This window comes from Coptis chinensis, chromosome 7, assembly GCF_015680905.1.
Source record: "Coptis chinensis isolate HL-2020 chromosome 7, ASM1568090v1, whole genome shotgun sequence".
NCBI classification, from domain to species: Eukaryota; Viridiplantae; Streptophyta; class Magnoliopsida; order Ranunculales; family Ranunculaceae; genus Coptis; species Coptis chinensis.
This window is the reverse complement of record NC_141462.1, coordinates 4,498,052-4,515,685: the sequence shown is the minus strand read 5'-3', so window position 1 is coordinate 4,515,685 and position 17,634 is coordinate 4,498,052. Positions and strand designations below refer to the sequence as shown.

The window sequence follows — 17,634 nt, the reverse complement described above, 5'->3', positions numbered from 1 at the left end:
TCGCTATAATTCATCCTCACCAAGAATCAGATAACTTGCATACTCGCATAACATTTACAATTGATATTTACAACGTTACAGTATAGAATGCAGGCGCAGCCAGAAAACTCATTTGTAACAAAATTTCTTAGTTTCACCTCTTCAGACATACCTAAAAAATAGCAACTTGATAAATAAGCGGTTACAATTAAGATGTATACAAAAAATAATATTAGTTTGGTCCAATCCCAAATTCCCTCTACACTTTTTTTCTTCATATACAACGGCCGATCCCAGATCTCTATTCCTCTTCTGGGACAAAAAATTTGGTACCAAAAAGAATGCATCCCCATACAGGTTACCCTAACGTAAAATCATGTACAATTCTGCCTTTACCAAACCATAGTATACATTTTCTAGCTGGAAGTGGATTGCTCATGCCGTGGAGTGCAACTTTAAATACCAATCCCTTGCAGGCTATGCATCTACGAGGCTACTGGTTGACAGGTACTCCCGTTCTGCCAATATTGACTACACATGGACATCCTCAGCTGCCAGCATTAGCCAACCTGCTCGCAGTTTTAGCCACTGAATTCTCATCTCATTTGAGAAGCAATGGTCATGACTGCTTTCGATTAACCATCAAATGTCTTCTGTGAAACATTTGTATATAAAATCACGGAACCGTCTTGAGTATTGTCGTGGATCAACAGCTGATATTGAGGTTGGATCATACTGGAAAGACTTGTAAGCGTGCTCTAGTTTCTTGCTTATATCATAGTCTTGCAGAATATCTATAATCCCAAAGAACAAGACCACATCGTAAAACTCTCCCGTTGGTTCTCCAATCAGCTGAGAATCATAATCACTTCTTCTAATTGTATGTTCAACTCGAGCTGGCAAGTTCACACCTAATCTGATGGTTTCATGCCTGCAACATCCCACATATAAGTATATAATGCTCCAAAAGAACAGTCAAGTGCACTATTGACATTTAAGGACTAGATAATGCTTTTATATTACTGTACCAGGAAGGGTCGAAAAGAAGCCGATCCATCTCTACTCTTGAAAGACGAGGAGCAGCTTCTTCACTCTCAGGATCACCATTATCTGAAGCTGAAAGTCGCAACTTTTCTAGTTTGTTAGAACGAATTTGAGCTGTTATAAATATAGGGAAACAGAGACTATAAAGGATGGCAAGGAAGTACCTCTTGGAGTTCGAAATCCTGAGGAACTATCCTCAAACAGTGGATCCCTATTGTATAGTGTTCCTCTGAAGTGCACGCCCACCAAAAGACTATAATCCATAATTCTTTCTTGTTCAAGAAAATCACAGTCCCTATCCACTTGCCTGTGACAAGGATTGTTGCAGTTAGGTGGAGAGAATATAGACAAGAATTATGCTTGTAAGTTGCAATACGATCCGACTAAATCATACTGAATTTACCTCTGGAACTCTTGGAACCATTCCTTCTGAAGTCGAAATATAAAGTTGAGATCAAGATCCTTAAGGGTCGTGTTTCCATCAATCTCTTCCTCCGGCTTATCTGTTGTTCTTCCATGAGAAGACCCTTTCAAATCAAAGCGCCTGTGGATGGTGTACTCAGAACAGAATAAATTTCCCATAATGACAAAGCGCACCTGATTCATCAATTACAGCTGTACTTAGAAAATATTAGACGACCCAATATGTCTAAAACCAGGGAAAATACCTGCCTCCTTACCTTCTTCTGAGTAGGTCCATTTAATTTTACACAGTGCAAACCAAAGAATTTGGTCACTAAAGTATTCTCAAAGGCTCGAACATGATTATAATAGGCTGAAAGCATTTTCAGAAGCACCTGCACCATAGATAGAGAAAAATGTAAGTGAGTCACTGAGAATAGCTTAGGTCTGAACCAATACATGAAAAGGGAAGAAGCAAACTGACTTTAACTTCTGACTTCTTCACTGTCTTTATCATGTAACGGTCATCATGTGTCAAGTAAAAGAAACTCCCGCTCTTTCCTGGAGATGAGAGCATGCGGAGTGCATCATCACCACATATAGATAACATATAATCAGCTGCATCCACCTTGAACAGTTTCCGAAGAGTCCTGAATAGTTATCAGGATAACCAATTAGTACAAGGGAAAATTACTCTTAAAGTAAAAGTGCATGAAGCAAAATTGTACGAGAAGATATCTAAAGGCTCAACCTGAAAACCAGAGGACAGTAATCCTTCCACTTAAATTCACAAGACTGGTGTGGTGGAGTGTGTTTGGATCCTTCGGGAGGAAACTTGGTCCATATTTTCTCTTTAGGATCAAAAGCTGAAGCTTTCAGATCAAGGGACGTAGTAGGAGCAGGTCTTCCAACAGCGTGCCTACACAACCACGTCAAATAAACTAATGATTTATAAACCATGTTTCAATATCTGAATCAGCCAGTAATACGTACATTTTCCTAATATTTTTATTTGAGGTCAGAAAGACTGAGTCATTGGGAAATGACCTAGTTATTTCTGCTGTACTTAACATTGCTATTATACACATCAACTGAATATGGAACTCAGAAAGTTTGGAAGGCCCAGAATGTGTAAATAATAACTCCTGCAGAACATGAAAGTGAAGAACAAGCCTTCGAATCCAGATCCATTTAACCCAGTTAGTCTCAGACGTCGTCTCAACATGAAACTGTTGCTTGACCACGAGCCCATGACAGCTCAAACAAGTATCATCTTGGGGGTATTTTTGATTGAATATATGATAATTGAAAATGAAATATATGGCAAATTATGTTTTGTGTAAAGCAAATTAAACTGTAATTATATAGAACTGTAGCAGAAAAAAGGAAAAAAGCAAATTAAGCTGAACGATAGAAGCTCCAAGGAATGACCCTAAACTATATATGTGTAAATATAAGAAGTAGTCAGAAGCGTATTTGTTGTCTGTGGATCCAAACTTTTTCTTCATTTCTCTGTTTTCATTGAAGTTACTTAACTAGTAGCAGAGCCACACTGTAACTATAGAAGAATTTATATTGGTATCAATTGATAGGTATTCAATAATTATATGTATGTCTGTATCTCTGTTTTTTTATCTTACTCTCCCAGTTTCCAGCTTCCCCCCTTTCTGGCACTTCTCCTCGGCACCTCCATGTTATATTTCTCTTCCACACTCTGTGTCCCTTCTCTCTATGTTCCTTTGGTTGTTTGAAGGTCATACAAATCGTCAACTACAATTATTAACGTAAAAAAGGCCCACTTTTATCATTTTAGTAATCATCTGCTCAAGATACCTCCGGGTAAGAAAGGTTACAGAAAGTATTTCGAGATGCTATATAGTAGCATTCTATATACAATTCGATAGGGAAAGCTCAACAAGGATATCAGCAAAAGTTTAAAGTCTAACCAACCGGGAAACTTTGATTTGGGCTATTCAGAAAATATGAATAGAGTTAAGCAATTCCGAAGTCTTAAAATTTTGTCAACTTATCAAGAATTCATACCCAGTCGAATTAGCCAAAAGTCAACTAATCTCTGATCACGTAAGAATATTCACTAAAGGTTTCACAACAAAGGCATCATTTTCAGCTGCAAATGGCATAATGTGTCTTGATTCCATTGTAATCTAGACCTTCTTGACTGCATTTAGAACATATCCAGTACAGGGATAGGAAAAATAAACCACAACCTATGGGGATTATATATGAAGATGAATAATAGAAAGAGCAAAAAGGGGACTAAAATAACGCCATATATCGGATATACCTGATGCCCAGCTGCAGATTGAGCATAAGCTCATAGTTCTTATGCCCTTTAGAAATGGTTTCTCCCTGTCTCTTCGTCTCCTTTGGCTGCATTTTCATCATTTGCCGTGGGGTTCCATAGACATCCCCATCATCAAGCTCTAAACTCTTAAAACTATCATCCTCGTCCCTCCCAATCATCGAATTTCCATCAACAATGTCACACGTAATGTCCCCATCAGACTCCCAAATGCAAATCCTATCAAACCCCTTTTCCAAACCACTACTCCTCCTTCCCTCGGCCGTTGTCCGTTTCAATTTACCACACGAATCCACAACCTTGGACAACCTCCACATTGCCTGTTTAGGTACATAATCAGCACCCATTCCAGACCAATTAAGTGCCTTTTGAGAAGGCATAATTGAAACCTTCTCAGTTGGACAAATCTTACACTCATTCAAATCAATCCAAAAGACTTCCTGAGGATCCCAATTGTTCTTACTACCAAGTGAAGCACCAGACGAATAAAAAATCCCATTCTGTTGTTTAGGGTCTTTACTCCAAAAACCAACATAAAAACTTCCATCAGCCCATTTATAAGTACCATTCCCTTTAGGCAATCCATCTTCCCAACACCCATCATATCTATTCCCATTAGCCCAAATCAAAGTACCATTCCCATTAATCAACCCATTCTTCCATTGCCCAATATAATGATTCCCATTCTTCCACTGATATCTCCCCCTCCCTTCTTGTGCCCCGTGTCGCCAGTCGCCTTCATAAATATCCCCATTCGAATAATGCTTTATACCTTGTCCATGTTTCAAATTCATTAACCAAAACCCACGATAAGTATCCCCATTTGAACCTATATACATACCATTCCCATCCATATAACCAGCTTTAAACTCCCCTTCATATGTAGCACCAGAAGGCCAACAAAATTTCCCTTTACCCATTGTTTTACCTCTATTCCATTCCCCTACATACATACACCCATCTGTCCATAAATACTTCCCAGTCCCATGTGGAATATTTTCACACCACTCACCTGTATAAAAATCTCCATTAGCTAAAACTCTCTCATCATGATAAATCTCTCCTTTTTTCACATTGTTATTGTTGTTGTTGTTGTGTTTGGGTGTTTTAGGTGGTGTACTAACTATCCCATTGTCGTTGTTACCAACTCCATCATCATCATCAACATGTGCTACTGACATTCTTGTGAAGAGACTGTTTCCTCCTTTTCTCTTCAAAATAACCTCTTGTGTTTTTTTAACTGTTGTTCCCCAACCTTTGAAACCTACACTCATTTCTCACTCATTCCTCTCCTTCTAAACCTTGATACCCATTTTTGTATTACAGTGACAACAATGAACAATGAACAATGAACAATGTAATGCTGCTTGTGTTAGAATAATTATTATTATTTTGGTTTATGGGAAAGAAGAAAAGAAAAAGAAGGTTTGGAATGAAACCAAGAACTGGCTTTTTCTTTTCGAATCATAATAGACAAGAAACAAACAAATCTTTGTGGACTTTTCTTCATTTTTTTTTTTTTTTTTTTTTACTCTTAATTTTTGTTTTTAGAACAATTTCTATTTAAAGAGTTGCACCAATACTACCTACTTCTGTTACTTTTTTACCTTGTGTTCCTATTTTTATTTCTGGGGGAATTAGCAATACCCCAACATTTAAATATCACTTTTGCGATACCCCACATTTGAAGATTATTTGCGATACCCTACATTTCCAATTTCCGTTAGTCAATAGTTAGCTAACTAAGTCAAATTGTCAAAAATAAAAAATAAAATAAAAATCGACCTAATTAAATAGTGGAAATTACCAAAGTACCCTTCCACTAACCTGACTATTTAACTTCAAGATTTTTAAATCCAATACACAATAACATGTATTTAATAATTTCACTTTAAATTAGTTATAATTATTTTAAATTTAATAATTTCACTATAAATAATTTGGCAATTGTTTTAAAATTTTGGTAGTATGGCTTGAGAGGAAAACGATATAAGAGTACTTTGGTAACCTTCACTATTTAATTAGGTCAATTTTTTATTTATTTTTATTTTTTTGAGTTTTTTTTTTTTGTCGGTTTGACTTGGTCAGCTAACTGTTGACTAATAGAAGACTAACGGATGTTGGAAATGTGGGTATCACAAATGATCTTCAAATGTGGGGTATCGTAAAAGTGATCTTTAAATGTGGGGAGTATCGCTAATTCCCCCTTTATTATTTTTTTAGCTGATTGAATTATTTCATAATAACTGTTAATTGACACTCCAGACTCCACTAATTCCCATGGTGTAGCACAAGTGCAACTCTTTCTTTATTGGATTGGGATTGAATAAGAAAAAAAAAAATCTATAAATAGATTGTGTATTATCAGAAAGAAATATATCTTTTTTTTCTTGTTTAAACCGGATTTATTTCCTAGAAGCACTGAGGAGCCTAACATTTGGAGGGAAGAGAGAAACAAGGGTCATGTTGCTATAATTAGAATCAATGGGAACAAAGACTTTTAAATCAATCTATTAATAATAATTTAGGCAGTAGTTGCCGACTCCTTCTCCCCAACAGTATTACTTATAGATTATACGGTCGTGCAGCCTCCTATCTAATATCTTTCCATTTAAGATTTAAGGGTTGTATCATCTATCATGTGTGTGTGTGTGTTGACCTTGCCTCAGAAGTGGAGGATGTGTCATGAAAGGAGTTAAAGTGTTCACAGTGCCACATTATTCATTTGGATACTAAAGTTGAATTTGCTAACTTTAAGCTGATTATCTACTGTGGTTCATCATTTAATTTCATCATAAAGTTTTGTTGGTAGTAATTAGAAGCAAGAACATCTACCGTTGAATCTTTGGCTAATGAATGTTTACAACATTTATTCCAAAAATAAAAACGAAAACAGAACCATTAAAGAAACGAAAATGAGAAAACTGCAAGTAGAATTACTCGTCAATTAATTAAGGCCATGAAACTGACCTAGGAACTCGCGCCTGTCTTGGTCAAATTAAGTTGCATCACGAAATTCTTTTGGAGTCTAAGGAAGTAAGGAGACTCAAACATGAGATCTCCCACGGGTCTATGTGTCCTTTTACTATGGTTACGGACTTATGGTGATCCAATATAATTGCTTAATTGACAGAATCACACAACCCTACTGTTTTCTCACCACATATATCAGCCAGAGGTACTGCCGTATTTGGGAGATGGGATGCATGCTTCAACATGTACTGCCATTTTCAGTTGATGTGGATGAATAGATGATGAACAAGCAATAGTAGCTAACATCAAAGAATTTGCAGCCTGATAGCGCATCGATCAAATTTCATTATTATTTTGGTCACCTATATTTTGGTTTGGCCGGACTCCATACGCATCAGTGTCAAGTAGGGGTGTCAAATGGACTTGCCCGACTCTCAAACAATAAAACCCTCGTGTTTTGAGGGTTGGGCGGGGCAATGTTTAAATTTCGAAACGAAGCCCTTGAGGGCCCTCAAATTTGAGGACCGAGTATTAAAATTTACAAAAAATCTCCACAATTAATTAAAAAAAAATCTAAAAATTATTAAAAATAATAAAATTGTACTCACTTCACAATTAAAACTTCAAACTACTTAAAAACTTGTTAAAGTTACAGTTCTCAATTAATATTAACTAAATTCATTTCATAAAATATTATAATACAATAATAAGGTTGACAAATTTAAAAATAAACATTCTTTTAAGTGATATCTAGTGTATTAGCAGGTGCCAACTAGCAAAATCAGTAAAACCTTTGGGTGATAATACCAAAAGTCTGGGGCTCGAACCCTATCAGCACCAAAGAGTTATTGATCTCATTTAAAACAGGTTTGCCAATAAAAAAAAAAAATCTAGTGTATTAATACTAAATGAAATATATTATAATAGAAATCAACAATTCTATGTGATAAATGTTGAGGGCCGATTAGGGCACCCGAGCTTATAGGAGAGCCTAAATTCACATTGAACTAAATGCTGATTTTTAGTAGAGATGAGTTACCTACCATAGATAGTATCTCTAGAAAAAATTAGCTCAATTGGATATATCTAGTATTGTCAAAAAAGTGTTTAAATTATGGACCGTCAGATAAAATTATAACTTGAACTCAACTTTTAGTAGGATTATACATGTTCAAAGGAGCTGATTTTTTGTAGAGATGATATCTATGTTATAGAGATCATATCCCCATAAAATCAATTTGTTTTCAGCATTCTTGTCTTTAGAACACCTAAGCAGTGTTCACCATTCTAAACGAAATGTCAGAATTCCGCTGGAAATTTCAATTTTTAAAAAAATGAGAGAAAACAACATAAAGTCGAAATATTATCAATTTCAGTTTTTCAGATTTTCAGAATTCCAAAAATTCCGAAATCCCCAACTATGCACATGCAGCTAGGATTGCCTAATACAAGTAAACTAATAATTTCCCTTGGAAATATTTCTTCGTCTCTCTGCCACCTTCTGATTTTATAGAATTTGGTTCTCCTTTCCCAGACCGATAACATGTTTGACTGTTTAGTTGATTTTCTTCTAACGAAATTCCCATGAAAATATATCATTACCGATTATATAAAACAGTTGACAACGCCAAAGTTGTAAATCTCCGCAAATTGGTTGTATACAAATGCAGCAGCAGAAAAGCAAAGAAGTATTGTAGTGGGACCAATAGAATGTTCCAAGTGGATGAAATGGAGACATGCTGCTGGCTAAAAGGAATCATCATCATCAAGTGGCCCTTAATTTCACAAATATTGAGTTAAATCATCATGAAGCTGCTCGTGAATATGAAACCATTTAAAGTCACCTATGTTATGATGAACCAAGTAATGTTTGCTCACTCATTGAAATATATATACGGAAATGAGATTACAAAGCAGCTGAACTCCCTACATAATTATGTCAAGAACTTTATATTTAACGTCGGAATGAGATTCAAATCCTTAGATAGTTAGATGGACCTTTAAAAGACAACGACATGTGAGCTTAAACTTATCGAATTTTTGGAATGCAATCATATATGCCAACTTCCTGTTAAATAAATTAGTTAGGGTTTCTTTAAAAAAAACTTCATGTTATAGAGTTGATGAATTATATATATTCAAGGTGTATTACATCAATACATACAAGAGAGCTAAAATTTAATAATTTATGTTCATAGTTTCATAAACATTGGAGACCCAGTTTGGTACATAAATATCCTGGGCATAGGCAATAAATAATTTCAACAATTCAACTTTTTTATTTGATGATACGGTGAAACCATAGTTCAAGATTTCATAATTTTTGAAATTTCAACATTTCCAAAAACTGATATACTGTATTCCAACTACAATATGTAATTTACATTTTTTTACCCTAATATTATTATTTCAATTTCTTAAAAAACCAAAATGAATTTCGAGATTCCATTCGAAATCACAAACTATAGGTGGGTGAAACTTGTGCAGTTTAAGCGTTAATCGGCAGTAAATTGCTCCAAAAAGCTTATAGCGATTAATCGGAAGCTAAGAACATTCTCAATGCAAACAACAACTTGTTACCTCCACATAGGTGCCACATATGACTATTTCCCCTCATAGTTACATTCTTTGTGAGAAGCTACTAAGGGTTACCTAATACAAAAGTGACTTTAAAATTTGGACGAAATGTTTTTATTCCGGCCAATGCAAAAGTGACTTTAAAATTCGAACGAAATGTTTTATTATGTCCGAATATAAATAATAATAATAATAATAATAAATAATTTTTAAAAAAAATGCCATCCGGAATGAAACATCCCGTCTGAAAAAAAAATGGAGAAAGTAAAAAAAAAAAAAAAAAAAAAAAAAAAAAAAAAAAAAAAAAAAAAAAAAAATAAAAAAATTTGAATGGAATATCCCGTCCGAAAAAAAAATCGAAAAAACACACGAGATGGAATAAAAAGTTCCGTCCAAAGATCACAAGTCGGCAACTATCTCAATAGCAAGTGTTATCCTCATTGTAACTAATTAGTGAAAAACTACTCTCATTGTCACCCTTGCATTGGGTCAGTGTTTTTGGCTCATAAGGGTAACAAGTTACTGTTTCCCCTCAAAACTGCTTGCTTTGGGAATTATAGGTGATAATTTGGCCCTCAGGCCCTCAACTCGACCCTCAATAATATGTGTCAAAACCTTCAAAAGTTAACCCTCACAGATTTGAAGGGCGGGCTGGCCCAGCCCTCATGCTTGTTAAGGGCAGGCTAGGGTCTAGATTCTGGAGCAATGGCCCTTCCAAGCCCTCACTTAGCCCTCAGTACTCATAAGATATATTTTATTTTTTTACATTATATATGCAGGGTACCACAATTATCCCTATTTGAACTAAATATTTTCACTACAAATGATTTTAATAATGGTAGTTTACCACATATCATATGAGGTATTTTGTAATTTGAGTATAAAAGAGGTTAAATATAAAAAGAAAATCGAACTATGATTATTTTGTGTAAACCCAAAATAGGGGTGATAATTTATGTATTATACTATATATTTGTATAAATCCTAAAAGAAAACCACATTTTCTTGTTATTTTATATTATATTTAGATTTGGGCTACCACGAGGATATCCCTATAGGGATGAGTGTTTCGAGACGGTCCGAAAATCAAAAACAAAAAGGAAGAGAGAGAATATGGGTTTGTTTTTTATTTTCGGACCGTTAGATCTCGGATCCAACGGTCTCGGCTGGCGTCCCTATAGGGATATCCTCGTGGTAGACGAACTCTTATATTTATGTATTATACTATAATTATCTAAATTGTATAAAAAAATTATTAAATTAGTTTTCAATAGGAGATAAATTATAACATAATATAACATATGCGCTTTTATAATTGATTTAATGATATGTATATAAGTCATACATAAAAGCAAATCCAACCTAACAACATAATTAAGAATAAAAAATGTAGATGTTTTAAGAATATCATCTCTTCCACCATCTCTATCTATTTTTTTCTAAAGACATAAGAATTAGTTTTGCATGTATACTTAGTTAAAATTGATATTCATAATCAAAATATGATAAAAATAAATAAAAAATTACAAAAAAAAAAAAGTAAACCAGTAAAGTATAATTAGATCGGGCCTGACTCGGCCCTCATTTGGCACTCAAAAATGAGGGTCGAGGGGCGGGCTAAGGGCTTGAGTTTTCATGTTTGACCCTACTCGACGCGGCCCTCAATACAAAATAGGGGCGGGCTGACCCGGCCCTCAATCATAAGGGTTTTTATGGTTTGAGGGGCGGGCTAGCCAGACCCGACCCTTTTATCCCTATTGGGAATGCTCTAATCGAGGATTCTTCCCCTAGGCAACCCACAACACATATGCCATATATAACAACATAAAACAAAATAAAGTAGAAAAGTATATCCCAAAGTGTAAGTAATGCTTCCAAATTTTTGGAAATTAAATTTTAATATTAATTTGAGCTCATTAGTTTTTTTTTAAAATTGCAATATTAGTTTTTGTGTTTATTTTAATTATAAATTATAAAAGAGAAAAAAATGAAAAATGGTTAAAAAAAAGGCCATTACGAGATGAGCCTTTCCCTGTAAAAGTTTACACATGATACCCAAACCTATAGAATACTTACTAGCATCATGCCACGTGCTTAGAAGAATCCTAACGTGGGTGAGCCTATAAATCTTTTTTTTTTTTTTTTTCCAAAATTTACAATCAAATTAAAATTACAAATTTTCCCCCTAAAAAAAATGCAAAATTACCAAACTATCCCTGTATATAGACCTTTATCTAGACACAGGGACCCACATATGACATCACAATTGATAAAAACTATATTTAAAAGAACACAATTACCATTTTGCCTCTCAAAAAGACAAAATAAAAAATAACAACAAAAACTGCAAAATTACGACTTTGGCTATGTGACGAACGTGAAAACACTATTCATCAACCCCCATATTTTTCTATATAGTAAAGATGCACAACAGTACGACACATTCACACTATAGCAAAATTTCCTGTTTTTAGAATTCACAACCCAACGTCTTCAACAGTTCAAACTCCACGATCTGGTTTTGCAAAATAGAACCGCCTCGCCCAATCTCCTTCTCTTCATATACTTACCAAAGCTAGTAAGTAGTAATCTTTTTGAGTGGCAAACAAGAATCTCTTCTCTCATTGCAGGTCACGACTTCGTAACCAAAGCTGCTAGGCGGCACTTTTTTGGAAATTGATTTTTATTAATCGTTAATCGGAAGAAACTGCTAGTTTTTTTTCTCTCCTGCTCAGACCTCTAAATTTTTTCTTAATCGGATCGGTGAAGTAGTGCATATAGCACTTAATCACTGTTTAATTGGCGCTTAAACTGCACAGGGTGAAACAAATACTTAATAAGTTTTTCTTTTGGGTGGACTTAGGCTAAGTCTAATGGTTTGGTTTGGTGCGCCATGGCCAAACCACAATAGTATAGTGTATAGAGTTAGCTGGTTAGCGTTTCCAAAGGCAATGGTTTTTCTCACAGCCGCCAGTACCTATGGCGTACAAGGATTTTTATTTTTATTTTTTTGACTCTCTAGCTGCCATTGTCAAAGATATTTTATGTGATGTATTTTGGAGGGCTGGAGTACAAGTGAAGAATGAGGCTCTTGTGAATTTTCTCACTGATCCGAATGAGGGGAGATCGACATTTCGGCCTGCGGATGTATTGATCTACAGTTGGTCGGTCTGAGGGGAGGCATGCGTGTGTTGATGTAACTGGAGTCTCTCCGTTGGTAAGACTTGGGAATGGAGTCTTTGAGGTGGGAGAAGCAGCTAATAGAGCAGCAGCAGGGAAAATTGAGAAACACGAGGATGCTTGTAGAGCTAACCAGCATTGTTTCATTCCTTTCAGTTTTGACACTTTTGGCTTCTTAGCACAATAGTTTGTTGAGCTCCTTAAGAGATTGCAGAAAGTTATGGACTGCAATATAATGACAATTGGTTCTAACGAGTTTGTTTTTAGGAGGATAGGATTTGCCATTCAGAAAGGACTTGCGGCGCAGCTTGTTGCACGCTTGTCATAATTATTTGTAAAACTAGTTATCATTATTAATAAAATTTCTACTTCAAAAAAAATAATAATAAATAAAAAATCTAGCCACAACACAATGTGGTGTGTAGCTTAGATTTCTTCTACCGCCACTCATACTGGCGTGTAGACTTGATGCTATCTCGATAAAACTGGCGCTATAGATAGATAAACTTATATCGATACTGTTGTCGGGTTAGCGTTTTGACGGACTATTGGATCAGAATTTTCGTGATATTTGGTGTTTTGCCACACTATTGGACTTAGCCTTATAAATAGGGATTATTAGGTCTTGCCATTTGGGCTTCTATCAAGCTTCAAGTCGAAGCCTATATGGGTTTATTGATCACTAGCCAAGTAAATTTTAATAAATATGTTGAATAATATTGATGTCAATTTAGGCCTGTTCACAAGTTATAACATCAATCACAAGAAGCAAGTATTCAAGTGCTCAATAACATGAACCATTTAGCCCAAAAAAAAAAAAAAAATTGCACAAGTTATAACGCCAATCTCAAAACTCTCTCTCTCTCTCTCGAACCCGATTCGGTTCGGTTTATATCGGTTAACTGAACTTTCAAACAGAACCTAATCTAGTCGGTTTTGCCTTTTGAGAACCAGCAATCGAATTGAAGAAGTAAAAAATAGTTAATTTCACCTGGTTCGGTTCGGTTTTCTTGTTTTTTTGAACAACCCTACTCCCAACCAGTGTAGTCAAGGCACAAAGAGGTGCACGACTAAGGCACGAGGTGCAATTTAGTGCCCAGCCTCAACCAAGACGCGGGTGCACATATAAGGCGCGTGCCTTTTGTGCTTTTTGTTGAGGCGCGAGGCGCACAAAGCGTGCACCTTATCATCATTTGCAGTTTTCTGTACTATTTTGGCTATATGTGACACATCCATACTCAATCCAATAGTTATATGGTATAAGAAATCATACAATTTTTATAAGTTTTATATTAGGGTCGTACACTCTAAACTTTAAACTTATATTTTTACAAGTTTTTGTTAAGATGAATGGATTGAGAGAAAGACAAAAAGATGAATTAAATAAAGTTTTATGAGTTTCCAAAATTTAAATCACGTTTGTCTATTTTGTGAAGTCTCTTTGGCTCAATTCAATTTGTTTGCTTCTTTAATTTATTGAACTTGAGCTAGATTGTTTTGAGAGATACAATTTTCATTTTGGATATTTAATTGTTGTTTCTATTTTTTCTTTTAAGTGATCGATTACTACCGAAACGATTCGTGATTTTTACGGGTGTTGCTCGATAGTTTACAAGTTTACAATTTTATAGAATTGATTTTATTGTTTAGCTATGCAAATCAATGATAATTCAAGTCACATTTTAAAAGAATAAAAGTCATCTCCCACTTTCCAATGAGTAGTGCTACAAGGATCTACTTTTTAGACCTACTATTATGACTCACTATTTGGATAACGTTGGTTTACATTGCAGTACATATGGACACGTATCTCTATATAAATCAATGGTTATCATTAGTATGTAAGTAGGTCAAATTAGTAGGTATGTGCATCATTACTGGTTTTCTAAGAGTCGGGTCGTTTCAATTCAACAATAACTACCCTCCAGTTAGTTACCTACCTAATCTAACATAAGAGTTCTCGGCCTGTGAATCCATTTACACAGAGAACATGGACTAAAAGATATAGTGTAGTGATAGACATTAGCTATTGATCCTAATTTGTTGTGAGTGGTACTACATCAACTTTGATATCAAGCATACAAATAATCAAATCTAATTGCAATGGCTGGAGTTACGGCGATCTATTTGCTTCCGCTTTTAATTATTTAACATCTCTTTTTAGGACTCGTCACTGCTTGCTATGACACAGCTCCTAGCCTCCTAATGGAAGTCTCACTCTGCACCTTCCTAGGCATTTGTGCTAAGTTAGTTGTAGGTGGAGTGCGAATTTGTTGCACACGGATTTATCCGGGTGTTTGTTAACACTGCAGCTCATTGGGCTAGGTATCACTTTTTTTTTTTAGCATTTAGACTTTAGTAATAAAAATAACCAAAATTCTATAGCAACTGAATCTTTTGAACCGAATTTGTGAACACACTGACGTGACACTCATCGTGGCCACACAAGTGCGTGTGTATTGGTCAAAAAGAAAACGAAAAATCAAGGTCTCTAAAGTTTGCCACGTCGGTGTGTTCACTTTCAACCGAAATTCGGTTCAAAAGTGTGAGTTGCTGTATAAACAGAACACATTTGTATGGAGAAATATAATATTTGGGTAGTGCCCCAAGACAGTAAATCCCTATTATGTTTTAACCCAACTAGAAACTTTAATCAAAGATGTTTGGAAATGTCTTTAAATCTCAAGCAGATTTTGGTAGTGTTTAAATTACCATGGTTTCAGAATTCAAAATTGGTCTTCCATTCTTCACAATGTAGAAAACCCAGTTCTTATTTTCATCTTCAACTAGAATTTGCATTGTGAAAGATGAGGGCAGTTTGGTCTGAACGGATTAATTTTTTTTTCGTTTGAGACCTTTTAACATTTCCAACTTACCTTTCCACGTGTACCAATCAGCAGGAGTGTGCAACAAGCACCCGTGTGCAACAAATTCGGACTCGTTGTAGGTGGGTTAGTTGATGCTAAAGTTGGTTCTCCTCCTGACCCAACTTGTTGCACCCTAATTGAAGGACATGCGGACCTTGAAGCAGCAGCATGCGTTTGCACAGTTATCAAAGCCAATGTATTGGGTATCATCCTCAGTGTCCCAGTTTCCCTCAGTTTTACTTCTTAATGCCTGTGGAAAGAAGCCCGGCCCCATCCTGTCTTCAATGTGCCTAGAGTTGATTTTGGACTTCTTGCATCACCCAGTTGTGTACTTGTGTTAGTTGCTTGGTGTCATTACAGATGTGTGGTCCATAGTTTATCTGATGTTAAAATTGATGTTATGCTTTGGATAGGACAAAATATTAGGATATGGGTGTTTATCAATATTTAATTTTTAGATATATTATATATATATATATATAGATATTTTACATTATTTGATATGCAAATATCGTGAATAAATCTAAAATATCAACAAATATATCATTATATATTTATTTAAAATATAATGGTAAATATTAAATAAAATTGTTATCTAAACAAAATATCGCCAAATATCACAATATATCTTAAAATATTATAAATATTATCGATATTTGCAGCTGTATATATCTCTAAACTTATCGCGATATTTATGTATCTTTTATTGAAATCTCAATATATTTCACAATATATCGCGATATTTTGTATTTTGCTTGTTTGTTTTATTTATTTATTTAATTTTTTAATTGTACCATGTATTAGTGATAAAATTGTTTTATTTATTTATTTAATTGTACCATGTATTAGTGATAAAATTGTTTACCTTTACATCTAGAATCAATTATTTTAAATACACATTGTTCTTGGAAGCCATTTGAGTACTCTAGATTAACTGTTTTTAAGTTGTTTTAGGCTTTTAGCAAGCAACAAATGTACTTTGGGATGGAGAGAAAGCAACGAGTGATGGGTGTTATATAGAAACTTTGAAAGATTTGTTTGAATTAATCATACAAGAATTTAAGTAGTGTTAAGAAGTGGATTTTGCTGTCAAATCCAGATGTGGATATGCTATTTTGATTATTATCAGAGTAAGAGGTATTCCCGTCGAGATTAACTTAGTTCACTAATTAGTTTGCACGCACATGTTCCAATGTTCGAATGTTTCTGGATTCATGTCCTCTTAGTTATGTGCACATAGGTGAGTCATTTGAATTAGCTAGTAGGGTAAGCAATAGGTAAGACCGTAAGAGGATATAAACTAGAGCAACATGTAGCCAGGTTTGGCCGTGACATACTATTGGGCGTACTGGCAAATCAAAGTTTTGGACTTTTGGATATGTTAATAGACTAATACAGTAAGATTTGGGCTAACACGAGGATATCCCTATAGGGATGAGTGTTTCAAGACCGTTCCGAAAATCAAAAACAAAAAGGAAGAGAGAGAATATGGGTTTGTTTTTTATTTTCGGACCGTTAGATCTCGGATCCAATGGTCTCGGCTGGCGTCCCTATAGGGATATCCTCGTGGTAGACAAACTCAGTAAGTAATAGTTTGATCATACAAGCGGAGAATAATGTAGACTGTAGAGCATCTAGTTTGCATGTACATTTATGTTTTCGTTATACAAAATACTATAACTAACTAACAAATGGCTGTGCAACGTACACATTGACGCATATACATACACATTGATGTATATTCATTATAACAACTGCATCCAGACCCAAAACCCAAACTGTAGGGGAGTAATATTTTCATTAAGGATTATCACGCACGCGTGAAGCATAAGTGAACTCAGGACATCGGCCTTCAAGACCGACCTGTGAGCAGCTCCCTTGTGAAAACATACGCGCACAGCATAGGTGAACCCAAAACATCGACCTCCAAGACCGATCTGTGAGCAGCTCCTTTCATGTAGGTGGTATGAACTAAGATGTCTCAGTACGAACACATGGCCAGAGACAGAACGACTCAAATAAGGTCACCACCAGGGGTAATCATTACCAAAATCTTACTTGTATTTCCCACCACTGGGAAATAGGGACTACCGCGCCAACTCCCAATCAAAACACGACTTATACTAAAACCTGTTAGAAAAATGATTTACTCAAATCCATTTAAATATGAATGAGTAGTTTGTCTCCCAAGTTACCCCACTTAAGATGAAATGGGTTTTTTCTTGAAACAGTACGTAATGTGAGAAAAACCTTTAAAAATGATGCATTTGTTTGAAACAATTGCATTAT

At 35.1% G+C, this 17,634-nt stretch overlaps 1 protein-coding gene across 1 annotated transcript; it reads right to left on the bottom strand.

Moving 5' to 3' along the window:
• LOC147485402 (phosphatidylinositol 4-phosphate 5-kinase 6-like) lies at positions 1–5,155 on the bottom strand. Its single transcript, XM_086572581.1, has 8 exons — positions 3,731–5,155; positions 2,177–2,344; positions 1,910–2,075; positions 1,704–1,820; positions 1,427–1,620; positions 1,188–1,330; positions 1,008–1,095; positions 1–910 (listed from the first exon to the last, which is right to left on the bottom strand). Exons 1-8 carry the CDS (start codon positions 5,020–5,022, stop codon positions 622–624), a joined length of 2,457 nt encoding a protein of 818 aa, XP_086428707.1. The 5' UTR covers positions 5,023–5,155; the 3' UTR covers positions 1–621.
• Positions 5,156–17,634: the final 12,479 nt, after the last annotated feature.

Excerpts from the sequence above, each read along its gene's own strand:
- LOC147485402 (XM_086572581.1), bottom strand. The coding sequence starts at position 5,022 with ATGAGTGTAGGTTTCAAAGGTTGGGGAACAACAGTTAAAAAAACACAA. Across the intron at positions 1,821-1,909 it reads TGAAGAAGTCAGAAGTTAAA|GTGCTTCTGAAAATGCTTTC; the intron begins GTCAGTTTGCTT and ends TCTATGGTGCAG. Across the intron at positions 1,331-1,426 it reads TGGTTCCAAGAGTTCCAGAG|GCAAGTGGATAGGGACTGTG; the intron begins GTAAATTCAGTA and ends TCCTTGTCACAG.